The sequence below is a fragment of the Pristiophorus japonicus genome, chromosome 2, assembly GCF_044704955.1.
Source record: "Pristiophorus japonicus isolate sPriJap1 chromosome 2, sPriJap1.hap1, whole genome shotgun sequence".
In the NCBI taxonomy this organism is placed as follows: Eukaryota; Metazoa; Chordata; class Chondrichthyes; family Pristiophoridae; genus Pristiophorus; species Pristiophorus japonicus.
Window position 1 is genome coordinate 229,089,498 of NC_091978.1, and position 14,529 is coordinate 229,104,026.

Below are 14,529 nucleotides of genomic sequence, written 5' to 3' on the forward strand. Positions count from 1 at the left end.
AGAGAGGATGGGGAGAGCGAGAGAGAGAGGAGGGGGAGAGCGAGAGAGAGAGGAGGGGGAGAGCGAGAGAGAGAGGAGGGGAGAGCGAGAGAGAGAGGAGGGGGAGAGCGAGAGAGAGAGAGGAGGGGGAGAGCGAGAGAGAGAGGAGGGGGAGAGCGAGAGAGAGAGGAGGGGGAGAGCGAGAGAGAGAGAGGAGGGGGAGAGCGGAGAGAGAGAGAGGAGGGGGAGAGCGAGAGAGAGAGAGAGGAGGGGAGAGCGAGAGAGAGAGAGAGGAGGGGGAGAGCGAGAGAGAGAGAGAGGAGGGGGAGAGCGAGAGAGAGAGGAGGGAGGAGAGAGAGAGGAGGGGGAGAGCGAGAGAGAGAGAGAGAGGAGGGGGAGAGAGAGAGAGAGAGAGAGAGAGGAGGGGGAGAGCGAGAGAGAGAGAGAGGAGGGGGAGAGCAGAGAGAGAGAGAGGAGGGGGAGAGCGAGAGAGAGAGAGAGGAGGGGGAGAGAGAGAGAGAGAGAGAGAGAGAGAGAGGAGGGGGAGAGCGAGAGAGAGAGAGAGAGGGGGAGAGCGAGAGAGAGAGAGAGGAGGGGGAGAGCGAGAGAGAGAGAGAGAGGAGGGGGAGAGCGAGAGAGAGAGGAGGGGGAGAGCGAGAGAGAGAGAGAGAGAGCGAGAGAGAGAGGAGGGGGAGAGCGAGAGAGAGAGAGGAGGGGGAGAGCGAGAAGGAGAGAGGAGGGGGGAGAGCGAGAGAGAGAGGAGGGGGAGAGCGAGAGAGAGAGAGGGGGAGAGCGAGAGAGAGAGGAGGGGGAGAGCGAGAGAGAGAGAGGAGGGGGAGAGCGAGAGAGAGAGAGGGAGAGCGAGAGAGAGAGGGAGAGAGAGAGAGAGGAGGGGGAGAGCGAGAGAGAGAGGAGGGGGAGAGCGAGAGAGAGAGGAGGGGGAGAGCGAGAGAGAGAGGAGGGGGAGAGCGAGAGAGAGAGGAGGGGGAGAGCGAGAGAGAGAGGAGGGGGAGAGCGAGAGAGAGAGGAGGGGGAGAGCGAGAGAGAGAGGAGGGGGAGAGCGAGAGAGAGAGAGAGGAGGGGGAGAGCGAGAGAGAGAGAGAGGAGGGGGAGAGCGAGAGAGAGAGAGGAGGGGGAGAGCGAGAGAGAGAGAGAGGAGGGGAGAGCGAGAGAGAGAGGGAGGAGAGGAGAGAGAGAGAGGGGGGGAGAGAGAGAGAGAGAGAGGAGGGGGAGAGCGAGAGAGAGAGAGAGAGGAGGGGGAGAGCGAGAGAGGAGGGAGAAGAGAGAGAGGAGGGGGAGAGCGAGAGAGAGAGGAGGGGGAGAGCGAGAGAGAGAGAGAGGAGGGGGAGAGCGAGAGAGAGAGAGAGGAGGGGGAGAGCGAGAGAGAGAGAGAGGAGGGGGAGAGCGAGAGAGAGAGAGAGGAGGGGGAGAGCGAGAGAGAGAGAGAGGAGGGGGAGAGCGAGAGAGAGAGAGAGGAGGGGGAGAGCGAGAGAGAGAGAGAGGAGGGGGAGAGCGAGAGAGAGAGAGGAGGGGGAGAGCGAGAGAGAGAGAGAGGAGGGGGAGAGCGAGAGAGAGAGAGAGGAGGGGGAGAGCGAGAGAGAGAGAGAGGAGGGGGAGAGCGAGAGAGAGAGAGAGGAGGGGGAGAGCGAGAGAGAGAGAGAGGAGGGGGAGAGCGAGAGAGAGAGAGAGGAGGGGGAGAGCGAGAGAGAGAGAGAGAGGAGGGGGAGAGCGAGAGAGAGAGAGAGGAGGGGGGAGAGCGAGAGAGAGCGAGAGAGAGGAGGGGGAGAGCGAGAGAGAGCGAGAGAGAGGAGGGGGAGAGCGAGAGAGAGCGAGAGAGAGAGGGGGAGAGCGAGAGAGAGCGAGAGAGAGGAGGGGGAGAGCGAGAGAGCGAGAGAGAGGAGGGGGAGAGCGAGAGAGAGGAGGGGGGAGAGCGAGAGAGAGGAGGGGGAGAGCGAGAGAGAGGAGGGGGAGAGCGAGAGAGAGGAGGGGGAGAGCGAGAGAGAGGAGGGGGAGAGCGAGAGAGAGGAGGGGGAGAGCGAGAGAGAGGAGGGGGAGAGCGAGAGAGAGGAGGGGGAGAGCGAGAGAGAGGAGGGGGAGAGCGAGAGAGAGGAGGGGGAGAGCGAGAGAGAGGAGGGGGAGAGCGAGAGAGAGGAGGGGGAGAGCGAGAGAGAGGAGGGGGAGAGCGAGAGAGAGGAGGGGGAGAGCGAGAGAGAGGAGGGGGAGAGCGAGAGAGAGGAGGGGGGAGAGCGAGAGAGAGGAGGGGAGAGCGAGAGGAGGAGGGGAGAGCGAGAGAGAGGAGGGGGAGAGCGAGAGAGAGGAGGGGGAGAGCGAGAGAGAGGAGGGGGAGAGCGAGAGAGAGGAGGGGGAGAGCGAGAGAGAGGAGGGGGAGAGCGAGAGAGAGGAGGGGGAGAGCGAGAGAGAGGAGGGGGAGAGCGAGAGAGAGGAGGGGGAGAGCGGAGAGAGGAGGGGGAGAGCGAGAGAGAGGAGGGGGAGAGCGAGAGAGAGGAGGGGGAGAGCGAGAGAGAGGAGGGGGAGAGCGAGAGAGAGGAGGGGAGAGCGAGAGAGAGGAGGGGGAGAGCGAGAGAGAGGAGGGGGAGAGCGAGAGAGAGGAGGGGGAGAGCGAGAGAGAGGAGGGGGAGAGCGAGAGAGAGGAGGGGGAGAGCGAGAGAGGAGGGGGAGAGCGAGAGAGAGGAGGGGGAGAGCGAGAGAGAGGAGGGGGAGAGCGAGAGAGAGGAGGGGGAGAGCGAGAGAGAGGAGGGGGAGAGCGAGAGAGAGGAGGGGGAGAGCGAGAGAGAGGAGGGGAGAGCGAGAGAGAGGAGGGGGAGAGCGAGAGAGAGGAGGGGGAGCGAGAGAGAGGAGGAGGGAGAGAGAGAGAGGGGGGAGAGAGAGAGAGGAGGGGGAGAGAGAGAGAGGAGGGGAGAGGAGAGAGAGAGAGGAGGGGGAGAGAGAGAGAGGAGGGGAGAGAGAGAGAGGAGGGGGAGAGAGAGAGAGGAGGGGGAGAGAGAGAGAGGAGGGGGAGAGAGAGAGAGGAGGGGGAGAGAGAGAGAGGAGGGGAGAGAGAGAGAGGAGGGGGAGAGAGAGAGAGGAGGGAGAGAGAGAGAGGAGGAGGGAAAGAGAGAGAGGAGGGAAAGAGAGGAGGGAAAGAGAGAGGAGGGCAAGGGGGGGGGCGGGGGGGAGAGAAAGAGGAGCTGAACGGGACGGAGGGAGGGAGGGGGGACGCTGAACGGGGAGGGAGGGGGGGGGCTGGCTGAAGGGGCCCCGTCGCCGCCAACGAAGAAGCCGGGCCTCCACAGACACTTTGGGCAGGGCCCACCCCCAGCAAGGTGCCGGGCGGGCGGGCGGGCTCCGCCGGCGACACCAGGGGCGGGGAAGGCTTCACGGGGGTGGGGGGGGGTGGAAGAGGCTGAATGGGAGGGAGGGGGGAGCAGAATGAGGGGTGGGGGGGGGGGGGGGGGGGGGGGGGGAGGAGAAGAGCTGAACAGGAGAGAAGGCGGCCCGAGTCACAATCTTCACCCGGGGAGCCCATTCGGCTAGGGCTAGGGCCGACGTGCTTCATGCCCCTCCCATGCAGCCTTGGGGGCGAGGAGCTACTGCACATGCGCGCATGTGCAGAGGTCCCGGCACTGTTTTCAGCACCGGGACCTGGCTCCGCCCCCAACCCATTGTGCTGCGCCACGCCAAGCACGAAGACGTCCTGAGGAGACCGGAGAATCACAAGGTAAGTTTTCGCGCCCTTTTTACTCTCGAAAGTCATCGCACCTTATGGAGGTGCGCTGTTTTTACAGCGGGCGTAAACTTGGCTCATTGTCTTTAAATTAGTTAATACATTGCTACAGAAAAAAAACTATTTAATAAAGACCATTTTAAAGTTGAACAGGCTGGGGTGGTTTTCATAGAATCATAGAATGGTTACAGCACGGAAGGCGGCCATTCAACCCGTTGAGCTTTTGCCGGCTCTCAGCAAGAACACCTCAGCTCACCCACTCCCCCGCCCTTTCCGCGGACGCCTGTAAAAAAAATTTATTTCAGGTAGTTATCCAACTCCCTTTTGAAAGCCGTGATTGAGTCTGCCTCCACCATCCTGTCAGGCAGTGCATTCCAGATCCTAACCACTTGCTGTGTAAAAAAGTTTTTTCTTATGTGTAGTTGAGGCAAATAGCATCGATGCATTTAAGGAAATGCTAAATAAACACATGAGGGAGAAAGGAATATAAAGTTATGCTGATAGGGTTAGGTAAAGTGGTGGGAAGACACATGTGCAGCATGGACCAGTTGGCTGAATGGCTTGTTTCTGTGCTGTAATTCTATGTAATCCATATCAAGCAATAAGTTAAAATTAAATGATCCCATACCTTTCTGAAACAGATCCTGTAGGCATTCTGCACTCTGACTTAACACAGCCCAGATCTCCTCTTCCTCCAGTGGTCCTCCCCGAACCTCCAGGGCCTCGGCCAGTGAAACATGCATTTTATCTGATAATCAAAACAAAACTGATTAAGAAGTACACTAAAGTGTTTGTATTGTTGCATGATATATACCAAAAGACCGGTCAAAACTTTAAATCCATAAATGGTTTCAGAAATTATATTTTTATACAATTTTACCTACTCTATATAAAACAAGACAAAAATATTCTACATCAACTCCATCTTCCAGCACTATCCACATATCCCTGGATTCCCTTTATATCCAAAAATCTATCGATCTCAGTGTTGAATATACTCAACGACTGAGCTTCCACAGCCATCTAGGGCAGAGAATGTCAAAGATTCACAACCATTTGTGAAGAAATTTCTACTCATCTCAGTCCAAAATGGCCAAATCCTTCTTCTGAGATTGTGACCCCTAGTTCCAGACTCCCCAGCCAGGGGAAACATCCTCCCAGCATGTACCCTATCAAGCTCTAAGAATTTTATGTTTCAATTGGACCATTTCTCACTCTTCTAAATTCTAGGGAATATAGGCCTTTCTCCTCAATTTTTCTTCATTAGAACAATACCTCCCATCCCAGGAATTAGTTTGCTGAAGCTTTGTCGCAATCCCTCTAAGGCAAGTAAGGAGACCAAAACTGTACACAATACTCCAGGTGTGGTCTCATAAAGGCCCTATATAATTGCAGTAATACTTATTTACCTTTATACTCAAATCCTTTTGTAATAAATGTTAACATAGCCATTTGCATTCCTAATTGCTTGCTGCACCTGCATGTTAACTTTCAATGATTACTCAAAAGAGTTTCATGTACAAGGACATCCAAAAAGAGTTTCATGTACAAGGACATCAAGGTCCCTTTGAATAGCAACATTTCTCAATCTCTCATCATTTAAAAAATGGACACGACTGCTGCCAATGAACCGGGAGCATTCTGCGCATGCATGCTTGCTTCCAGTTCGTCACGGGAGCTGGTTCATTAAAACAACATTTTAAAGCTGGGAAGAGAGCGGGCTCGTTAGCCTGCTCGTTTTAAAAAAAGCAGAAACATCATGCTTCTAGTTGCTGGAGTACGCAGTATGCTTCTGCGTAGCTTCTGGTCGTTGGCAGCAGTCACTCCATGAAAAAATATTCTGCTTTACTATTTTTCCTACCAAAGTGCATAACTTCATATTTGTCCATATTATATCCCACCTGTCATATTGCTGTTCACTCACTTAACCTGTCTATGTCCCTTTGCAGCCTGTTTGCATCCTCCTCACAACTTACTTTCCCACCTAGCTTTGTCTAGTCAGCAAACTTGGATACATTACACTCGGTCCCCTCATCCAAATCATTGATATAGATTGTGAATAGCTGGGGCCCCAAGCATTGATCCCTGCCAAACCAAAAATGACCCGTTTATTCCTACTCTTTGTTTTCAGTCCGTTAACCAATCCTCAATAAATGCTAATATATTACCTCCAATCCCATGAGCGCTAATTTTGTGTAACAATGTCTTGTGTGGCACATGTGTGTTGGTGTAGTGTAATGTTACCAGAGTTCTGATTAACCTGGATTAGTGGTCTAAAGTTCAAATCCTAGCTTGGGCTCTTGTAAAGCTGAATTTTCTTTCATAACTGGCAACAAAAATATATCCCAATGAGAAAGAAAGACTGTAAGAGAAGGGATAACCATCAGTGGCTAACTAAGGAAGTAAGGGATGGCATCAAATTGAAACCAAGGCCACATAATGTGGCCAAGACTAGTGGGAGGCCAGAGGATTGGGAATTTTTTTTAAACCAGCAAAGAACAACTAAAAAAATGATAGAAAGGCAAGATAGATTATGAAAGTAAATTAGCACGGAATATAAAAACAGATAGTAGGACGTTCTACAGGTACATAAAAAGGAAAAGAATGGCTAAAGTAAATGTCTCATCCTCTGGGAAATTAATAATGAAGAACAGGGAAATGGCAGAGAAAATGAACAAATATTTTGTATCGGTCTTCACGGTAGAAGGCACGAAAAACATTCTAATATCCTGTAGTGCATAATCAAGGGGCTATATGGACGGAGGAAGTTAATACAATCGTTATCATTAAAGAAGTAGTACTCAGTAAAATAATGGGACTAAAGGCGGACAAATCCCCGGGACCTGATGGCTTACATCCTCGGACTTAAAAGAAGTGGCTGCAGAGATAGTGCATGCATTGGTTGTAATCTACCAAAATTCACTGGATTCTGGAGCGGTCCCAGCAGATTGAAAAACCGCAAATATAACGCCCCTATTTAAAAAATGAGGCAGACAAAAAGCAGGAAACTATAGAGCAGTGAGCCCAACATCGGTCGTTGGGAAAATGCTGGAGTCCATTATTAAGGAAGCAGCAGCAGGATATTTGGAAAAGCATAATTCAATCAAGCAGAGTCAGCATGGTTTTATGAAAGGGAAATTATGTTTCACAAATTTGCTGGAGTTCTTTGAGGGTGTAACGAGCAGGATGGATCAGGGAGAACCAGTGGCTGTGGTGTATTTGGATTTCCAGAAGACATTTGATAAGGTGCCATATAAAAGGTTACTGCACAAGATAAAAATTCATGGGGTTAGGGGTAATATATTAGCATGGATAGATGATTGGCTAACTAACAGAAAACAGAGCATCGGGATAAATGGGTAATTTTCCGATTGGCAAACAGTAACTGGTGGGGTGCGGCAGGGATTGGTGCTGGGGCCTCAACTATTTACAATCTATATTGGATGAAGGGACCGAGTGTAATGAAGCCAAGCTTGCTGATTATACCAAGATGGGTGGGAAAGCAAATTGTGAGGACACAAAAAAATCTGCAAAGGGATAGAGACAGGCTAAGTGAGTGGAAAAAAATATGGCAGATGGAGTATAATGTGGGAAAATTTGAGCTTATCCACGTTGGCAGAAAAAAATAGAAAAGCAAATAATAATTTAAACAGAGAAAAATTGCAAAGTGCTGCAGTACAGAGGGACCTGGGGGTTCTTATGCATGAAACACAAAAGGTTAGTATACAGATACAGCAAGTAATCAGGAAGGCAAATGGAATTTTGGCCTTTATTGCAAGGGGGATAGAGTATAAAAGCAGAGATGTCCTGCTACAACTGTACTGTGTACAGTTTTGGTCTCCATATTTAAGGAAGGATAATACTTGCATTGGAGGTTCAGAGAAGGTTCACTAGGTTGATTCCAGAGATGAGGGGGTTGACTTATGAAGATAGATTGAGTAAGTTGGGCCTTTACTCATTGGAGTTCAGAAGAATGAGAGATGATCTTATCGAAACGTATAAAAAAATGAGGGGACTCGACAAGGTGGATGCAGAGAGGATATTTCCACTTATAGGGGAAACTAAACTAGGGGACATAGTCTCAGAATAAGGGACCGCCCATTTAAAACTGAGATGAGGAAGAATTTCTTCTCTCAGAGGGTTATAAATCTATGGAATTCTTGGCCCCACAGAGCTGTGGAGGCTGGGTCATTGAATATATTTCAGGCAGAGATAGACAGATTTTTGAGCGATAAGAGAATAAAGGGTTATGGGGAGTGGGCAGGGAAGTGGAGCTGAGTCTATGATCAGATCAGCCATGATTTTGTTAAATGGCGGAACAGGCTCGTGGGGCCAGATGGCTTACTCCTGCTCCTATTTCTTATGATATCGAATGCTTCCTGATAAAACAAATATATCACATCCACTGGTTCCTTCCTTATCTACCCTGCTAGTCACAACCGCAAAAAAATAGTAGATTTGCCAAACAAGATTTCCCTTTTGTAAATCTGAGTTGACTCTGCCCAATATACTGGAACTTTCCTGAACCTCAAAAATAGATGGGACTCCCCTCCCCCTCCCCCACCCCCACCCCAGCCAACCCAAGAGGAAAAAGAGAATTTGACCTATAATTAAATCCGTAAATTCTGGTCCGACACATATGGTACAGCAATACCCTAGATGTGGATTTAAAGCCAAGTACAGTTAAAACATTAATTGAATTATATTGCAATACTCCATGACTTTCTGCTTGTGCACTTCTAACCATTTTTTGTTTTTCAGACAATGTACAAAAAAATGGAGCAATTAACTTTAACCTTTCATTGTTAACCCATTCCACGCAGTTTTCCAGGATAATTGGGATTGCAGTATCGGCACACGTAGATTTGACTTGCTTCTGAGTATTTGTTAATTTAAGTGGAAAATTATGTTTGTGAGGAAATAGAGACAATAAGCAGCATCATTATGGATTAAACTCAACAGCAGTAATTAATCAAAGTAGAGGAACTATTTCTTGCCAAACATATTTCAATCAAAAACTCAGCATTGCCTTTTATTACACCACCAGTTTCATAGCATTTTGCTAAAATAAGGACGTGTTCTATTAACAATCCTGCCATACACTCCCACCATGTTTCAGCTGTGACTCAGTGGGTAGCACAGTCGCTTCTGAGTCAGAAAATTGTGGAAATTAAAAGGGATATTAGGAAAGCAAAGATAGAGCATGAAAATTTATTGGCAAGTAAAATTAAGGAAAACCCAAAGATGTTTTATAAATATATTAAGAGCAAGAGGATAACTAAAGAAAGGGTAGGGCCAATTAGAGAGACCATGAGGGTAATCTGTGTAGGGAGGCGGGAGATGTGGGTATGGTTCTTAATGAACACTTTGCTTCTGATTTCACAAGAGAGGGGCAATGCCGACACTGCTATCGAAGAGGAGGAGTGTGAAATATTAGATTAAATAAACAGAGCGAGAGGAAGTATTATGGGGTTTAGCAGCTTTGAAAGTGGATAAGCCCCCAGGCCCAGATGAAATCTGTCCCAGGCTGTTAAGTGAAGCAAAAGAGGAAATAGCAGAAACTTTGAGCATCATTTTCCAATCCTCTCTGGCTTCAGGTGTGGTGCCAGAGGACTGCTAATGTGTTACCTTTGTTTAAAAAGTGAGAAAGGGACAGACCGAGTAATTACAGGCCAGCCTAACCTCAGTTCTGGGAAAATTATTGGAATAAATCCCGAAGGATAAATCATCACTTAGAAAGACAAGGATTAGTCAAGAACAGTCAGCACCGATTTGTTAAGGGAAGGTGGTGTCTGACTAACTTGAGTCAATTTTTCGAGGAGGTAACCAGGAGGGTCGATGAAGGCCGTGCATATGATGTAATGTATATGGATTTTAGCAAAGCTTTTGATAAGATCCCACATGGTAGATTGGTCACAAAAGTAAAAGCCCATGGGATCCAGGGCAAAGCGGCATGTTGGATCCAAAATTGGCTCAGAGGCAGGAAGCAAAAGGTAATGGTTGATGGGTGTTTTTGTGACTGGAAGGATGTTTCCAGTGGGGTTCCGCAGGGCTCAGTACTAGGTCCCTTGCTTTTTGTGATATACATCAATAATCTAAACTTGAATATAGCGGGTATGATTAAGAAGTTTGCAGATAATACTAAAATCGGCTGTGTAATGATAATGAAGAAGGCGGCTGCAGATTGCAGGAAGATATCAATTAACTGGTCAGGTGGGTAGAACAGTGGCAAATGGAATTTAATTCAGAAGTGAGAGATAATGCACTTCGGGAGGGCTAACAGGGAAAGGGCATACAAATTAAATGGTAGGACACTGAAGTGTAGAGGAACAAAGGGACCTTGGAGTGCATGTCCACAGATCCCTGAAGGTAGCAGGCCAGGTAGATAAGGTGGTTAAGAAGGCATACACAATGCTTGCCTTTATTAGCTGAGGTAGAGAATACAAGAGCAGGGGGTTATGCTTGAACTGTATAAAACACTGGTTAGGCGACAGCTGAAGTACTGCATGCAGTTCTGGTCACCGCATTACAGGAAGGACGTGATTGCACTGGAGAGGGTACAGATGAGATTTACGAGGATGTTGCCGGGAATGGAGAATCATAGCTATGAGGACAGATTGGATAGGCTGGGTTTGTTTTCCTTGGAACAGAGGAGGCTGAGGGGAGACCTCATTGAGGTGTATATAATTATGAGGGGCCTAGATATAGTGGATAGAAATGGCCTATTTCCCTTAGCAGAGGGGTCAACAACCAGGGGGCATAAAGTTAAAGTAATTGGTAGAAGGTCTAGAGGGGATTTGAGGGGAAATTTCTTCACGCAGAGGGTTGTGGGGGTCTGGAACTCATTGCCTGAAAGTGTGGTAGAGGCAGAAACCCTCACCACATTTAAAAAGTACTTGGATGTGCACCTGAAGTGACCGAGAGCTAGAAAGTAGGATTAGGCTGGATAGCCTCTTGTTAGCCAGCACGAACATGATGGGCCAAAATGGCCTCCTTCTATGCTGTAAACTTCTATGATTCTATGAAACCGAGGCCTGATCTGTTCTCTTGGGTGGACGTAAAAGATCCCATGGCACTATTTCGAAGAAGAGCAGGGGAGTTATCCCCGGTGTCCTGGCCAATATTTAACCCTCAATCAACATAACAAACAAAACATTATCTGGTCATTATCGCATTGCTGTTTGTGGGAGCTTGCTTGCGTGCAAATTGGCTGCCGCGTTTCCCACATTACAACAGTGACTACACTCCAAAAAGAACTTAATTGGCTTTAAAGCAATTTAAGTCAACCAGTGGTCATGAAAGATGCTATATAAATCCAAGTCCTTCTTTTTTTCTTTTCATTACAGTTACAATCGGCAATTTCTTGCAGTTTTCTTCACTTTTGACGACAGCATCATTAAGGAAGAAATTAAGCCTTGCTCTTCCCCGCCCACCCCTCCTCAGTAGATAAGTACATCCATCAACGAAGGGTCATCGACCTGAAACGCTAACTCTGTTTTTCTTCACAGATGCTGCCTGACCCACTGATATATCCAGCATTTTCTGCTTTTATTTCCGATTCCAGCATCCACAATATTTTGCTTTAGTACAACCATCAATAGTATTTGGCATTGAACCACATAGATCTACAAGTCAAGTTTAATCTTTTGAAAAGGATAAGCAAATTTCAGAGGGGGACCCATAAATGGTATCAATGACTGCAAGGGGAAGAAATATTATGTCTACTGAAAGACCCCATCAAGAAATGAGCTGGCAACAAATGGAGCAGGCGTCAGGCCTGCCCTGTTCAGGATTTCTTTTAGCAGCTCTTGAATGCCAAATAACCCAGTGGAGGTTTATATCAAAAGCAATTGAATGGAAAAAACTATGGAGTCAAGATTGCTCAGGCCACAGTTGGAATACTGCGATCAGTTTTGGGCTCCTTACTTTAAGAAGGGTTACAATAGTATTGGAGAAAGTGAAACACAGATTTATCATGATGATACTAGGGCTGAGGAATCTGAGTTACAAGATTAGAGTAACTGGGGCTATATACTCTTGAAAAGAAGATTGAGGAGAGTATTTGCTAGAGGTGTTCAAAATATAAAGGAATAGACTAAGTAAGACTATACCATTACAAAAACAAAATACTACGGATGCTGGAATCTGAAATAAAAACAGAAAATGCTGAAAAGAGAAGCAGAGTTAACATTTCAGGACGATGACCCTTTGTCAGAACTGGCAAAAGTTCAAAATTAACAGATTCTTAAGGATTCTGACGGGTTTAGACAGGTTAGATGCAGGAAGAACGTTCCTAATGTTGGGGAAGTCCAGAACCAGGGGTCACAGTCTAAGTATAAGGGGTAAGCCATTTAGGACCGAGATGAGGAGAAACTTCTTCACCCAGAGAGTGGTGAACCTGTGGAATTCTCTACCACAGAAAGTTGTTGAGGCCAATTCACTAAATGGAGTTAGATGTAGTCCTTAATACTAGGAGGATCAAGGGGTATGGCGAGAAAGCAGGAATAGGGTACTGAAGTTGCATGTTCAGCCATGAACTTATTGAAAGGCGGTGCAGGCTCAAAGAGCCGAATGGCCTACTCCTGCACCTATTTTCTATGTTTCTATGAAGTGCAAGGGGCAAAAGAACAAAGGGAAGATCTGTGATAGAGTGGAAGGCAGGAGAGATTTGAGACACAAAAGGGATGGTGGATCAACTTGAGATGTTAATGGAAGAAGTTAGGAAACAAAAGATAATTCTAGCTAGGGTGTGAATGGCAGAATAATTACCTGCTGCCATGGGAAACAGAGAAAAGAAAATTAAAAATAAAAATGAAAAGGGTTGAGGGGGGAGGGGGGTTTGGTTAAAAAAAAAGAAAGGGAACAAAATATGGGCAGAGGTTATGGTCTGAAGTCGATGTTGAGTCCAGAAGGCTGTAAAGTGCCTAAATGAAAGATACGGTGCTGTTCCTTGGAACAGTGTAGGAAGCCAAGGACAGAGAGGTCAGAGTGGAGAATTAAAGTGAGAGGTGATCGGAAGCTCGGAGTCATGCTTAAAGACTGAACGGAGGTGTTCCGCAAAGCGGTCACCCAATCTGAGTTTGGTCTCCCCAGTGTAGAGGAGACCTTATCGTGAGCAGCGAATATAGTATACTAAATTGAAAGACGTATAAGGTTGTCACGGAGGGAGCGGTCCCTTCGGAAAGCTGAGGGGGAGGGGAAGATGTAATTGGTGGTGGGATCACGCTGGAGGTGACGGAAATGGTGGGGGATGATCCGTTGAATGTGGAGGCTGGTGGGGTGAAAGGTGAGGCCAAGGGGAACCCTGTTGTGGTTCTGAGAGGGAGGGGAAAGAGATGAGAGCAGAAAATAGAACGGACACGGTCGAGGGCCATGTTAACCTCGGTTGAGAAAAAAGGAAGACATGTCAGAGCCACTAGTGTGGAAGGTGGTGTCGTCAGAGCTGATGCGATGGAGACGGAGAAACTGGGAGAATGCGGGGTGGAAGGAAGTGTAGTCCAGGTAGCTGTGGGCTTATAGTGAATGTTTGTCAATAGTCTATCCCCAGAAATGGAGCCAGAGAAGTCGAGGAAAGGAAGGACAGAGTCGGAGATGGACCATGTGAAGGTGAGGGAAGGGGAGAAAAGGCTATACCATTGGTGGGTAAACTGAAGACATGATCCCATGATACCAAAATTAGCAAATGTTTGCTTAGAGGAAACTTTTTCACACAATAGGGTAATCGGAATAAAAAATATGGTGACTGAGAGTAAATGGATTACAGCTTTCAAGATGGTACTGGATAGATATATTAAAAAGTATTAAAAGGTATGGGGAGCATGCAGGAAAATGAAATTGTGTAAAATCAGCCCTCAAGAGAGTCATAAAATCATTACACAATAAAGGGTCAAATGGCCTCCTGCTAAATTTCACATGTTTTTAGATCTCTTAATTAGTAGTGTATCCTGTTAGATTTTGTGGACCTGTGGGTTTGAAAAGAGCTCTTGTTAGCATTGTTGCCTCATTAATAGATAAATCCTAAATCAGAACACCAAGATCTGTCAGCATCAGCAACTCAAAATATATGGAATTAAATGGGATCATGGATTGAATCTTTATATTGAGCCTTGAAGATTTGCAGTTAAGCTATGTGGGCAACAAAGACAACTATCTTGACATTCCTGCTCTAAAGAGGGACGAGAAGGACTAATTGCAAACAAAGCATTCAGTCTCAGTATTATGAAGTTTATAAAATGTAATTCTTTGTTGACTAGATTGAAATTAATCAAATAGGGATATTGTTACTCTGTTCCATTTAAATCAAATACCTACAACTTAGTATGTAAACTAATTATTCTGGAAATTCATTTCATAGGGCCCAAGTTTCCACATGATTTGCGCCTGATTTTTAGGAGCAACTGGTGGAGAACGGACTATCTTAGAAATCGCAATTCTCCACATTTTTTTTTCTGCAGTTCTAGTCAGGTAGAACAGTTCTACTTTGGAACAGAATTTTTTCTTCAAAAGGGGGCGTGTCCGGCCACTGACGCCTGATTTGAAAGTTTCCACAGTGAAAACGTACTCCAAACTAAAGTAGAATGGAGCAAGTGAAGATTTTTGTAGAACTGAAAAAACCTGTTCTACACATTAAAAAATCAGGCGCAGGTTACAAATTAGGCGTCCAGAACGAGGAGCGGGGGGGGGCGGGGGGAGAAGGGAAGTCATTAAATTCTATAATACATCCTTATTTATACTTCTACAAATATTATACAAATAAATGCAACCTGAATAAACATTTATAAGCAAAGAAAAGATTAAATAAACCATCTTCCTACCTGTGTGAAAGT

General features: G+C 47.2%; 1 protein-coding gene across 1 annotated transcript in view; it reads right to left on the reverse strand.

The window, feature by feature from the left end:
• The window catches only part of ptpn13 (protein tyrosine phosphatase non-receptor type 13), a 361,948-nt gene that overhangs the window by 308,276 nt on the left and 39,143 nt on the right, over positions 1-14,529 (reverse strand). The window contains exon 2 of the mRNA XM_070871054.1: positions 4,332-4,451. Coding sequence (XP_070727155.1) covers positions 4,332-4,446 — 115 coding nt within the window. The 5' untranslated portion in view covers positions 4,447-4,451. The remainder of the gene's footprint in view (positions 1-4,331; positions 4,452-14,529) is intronic.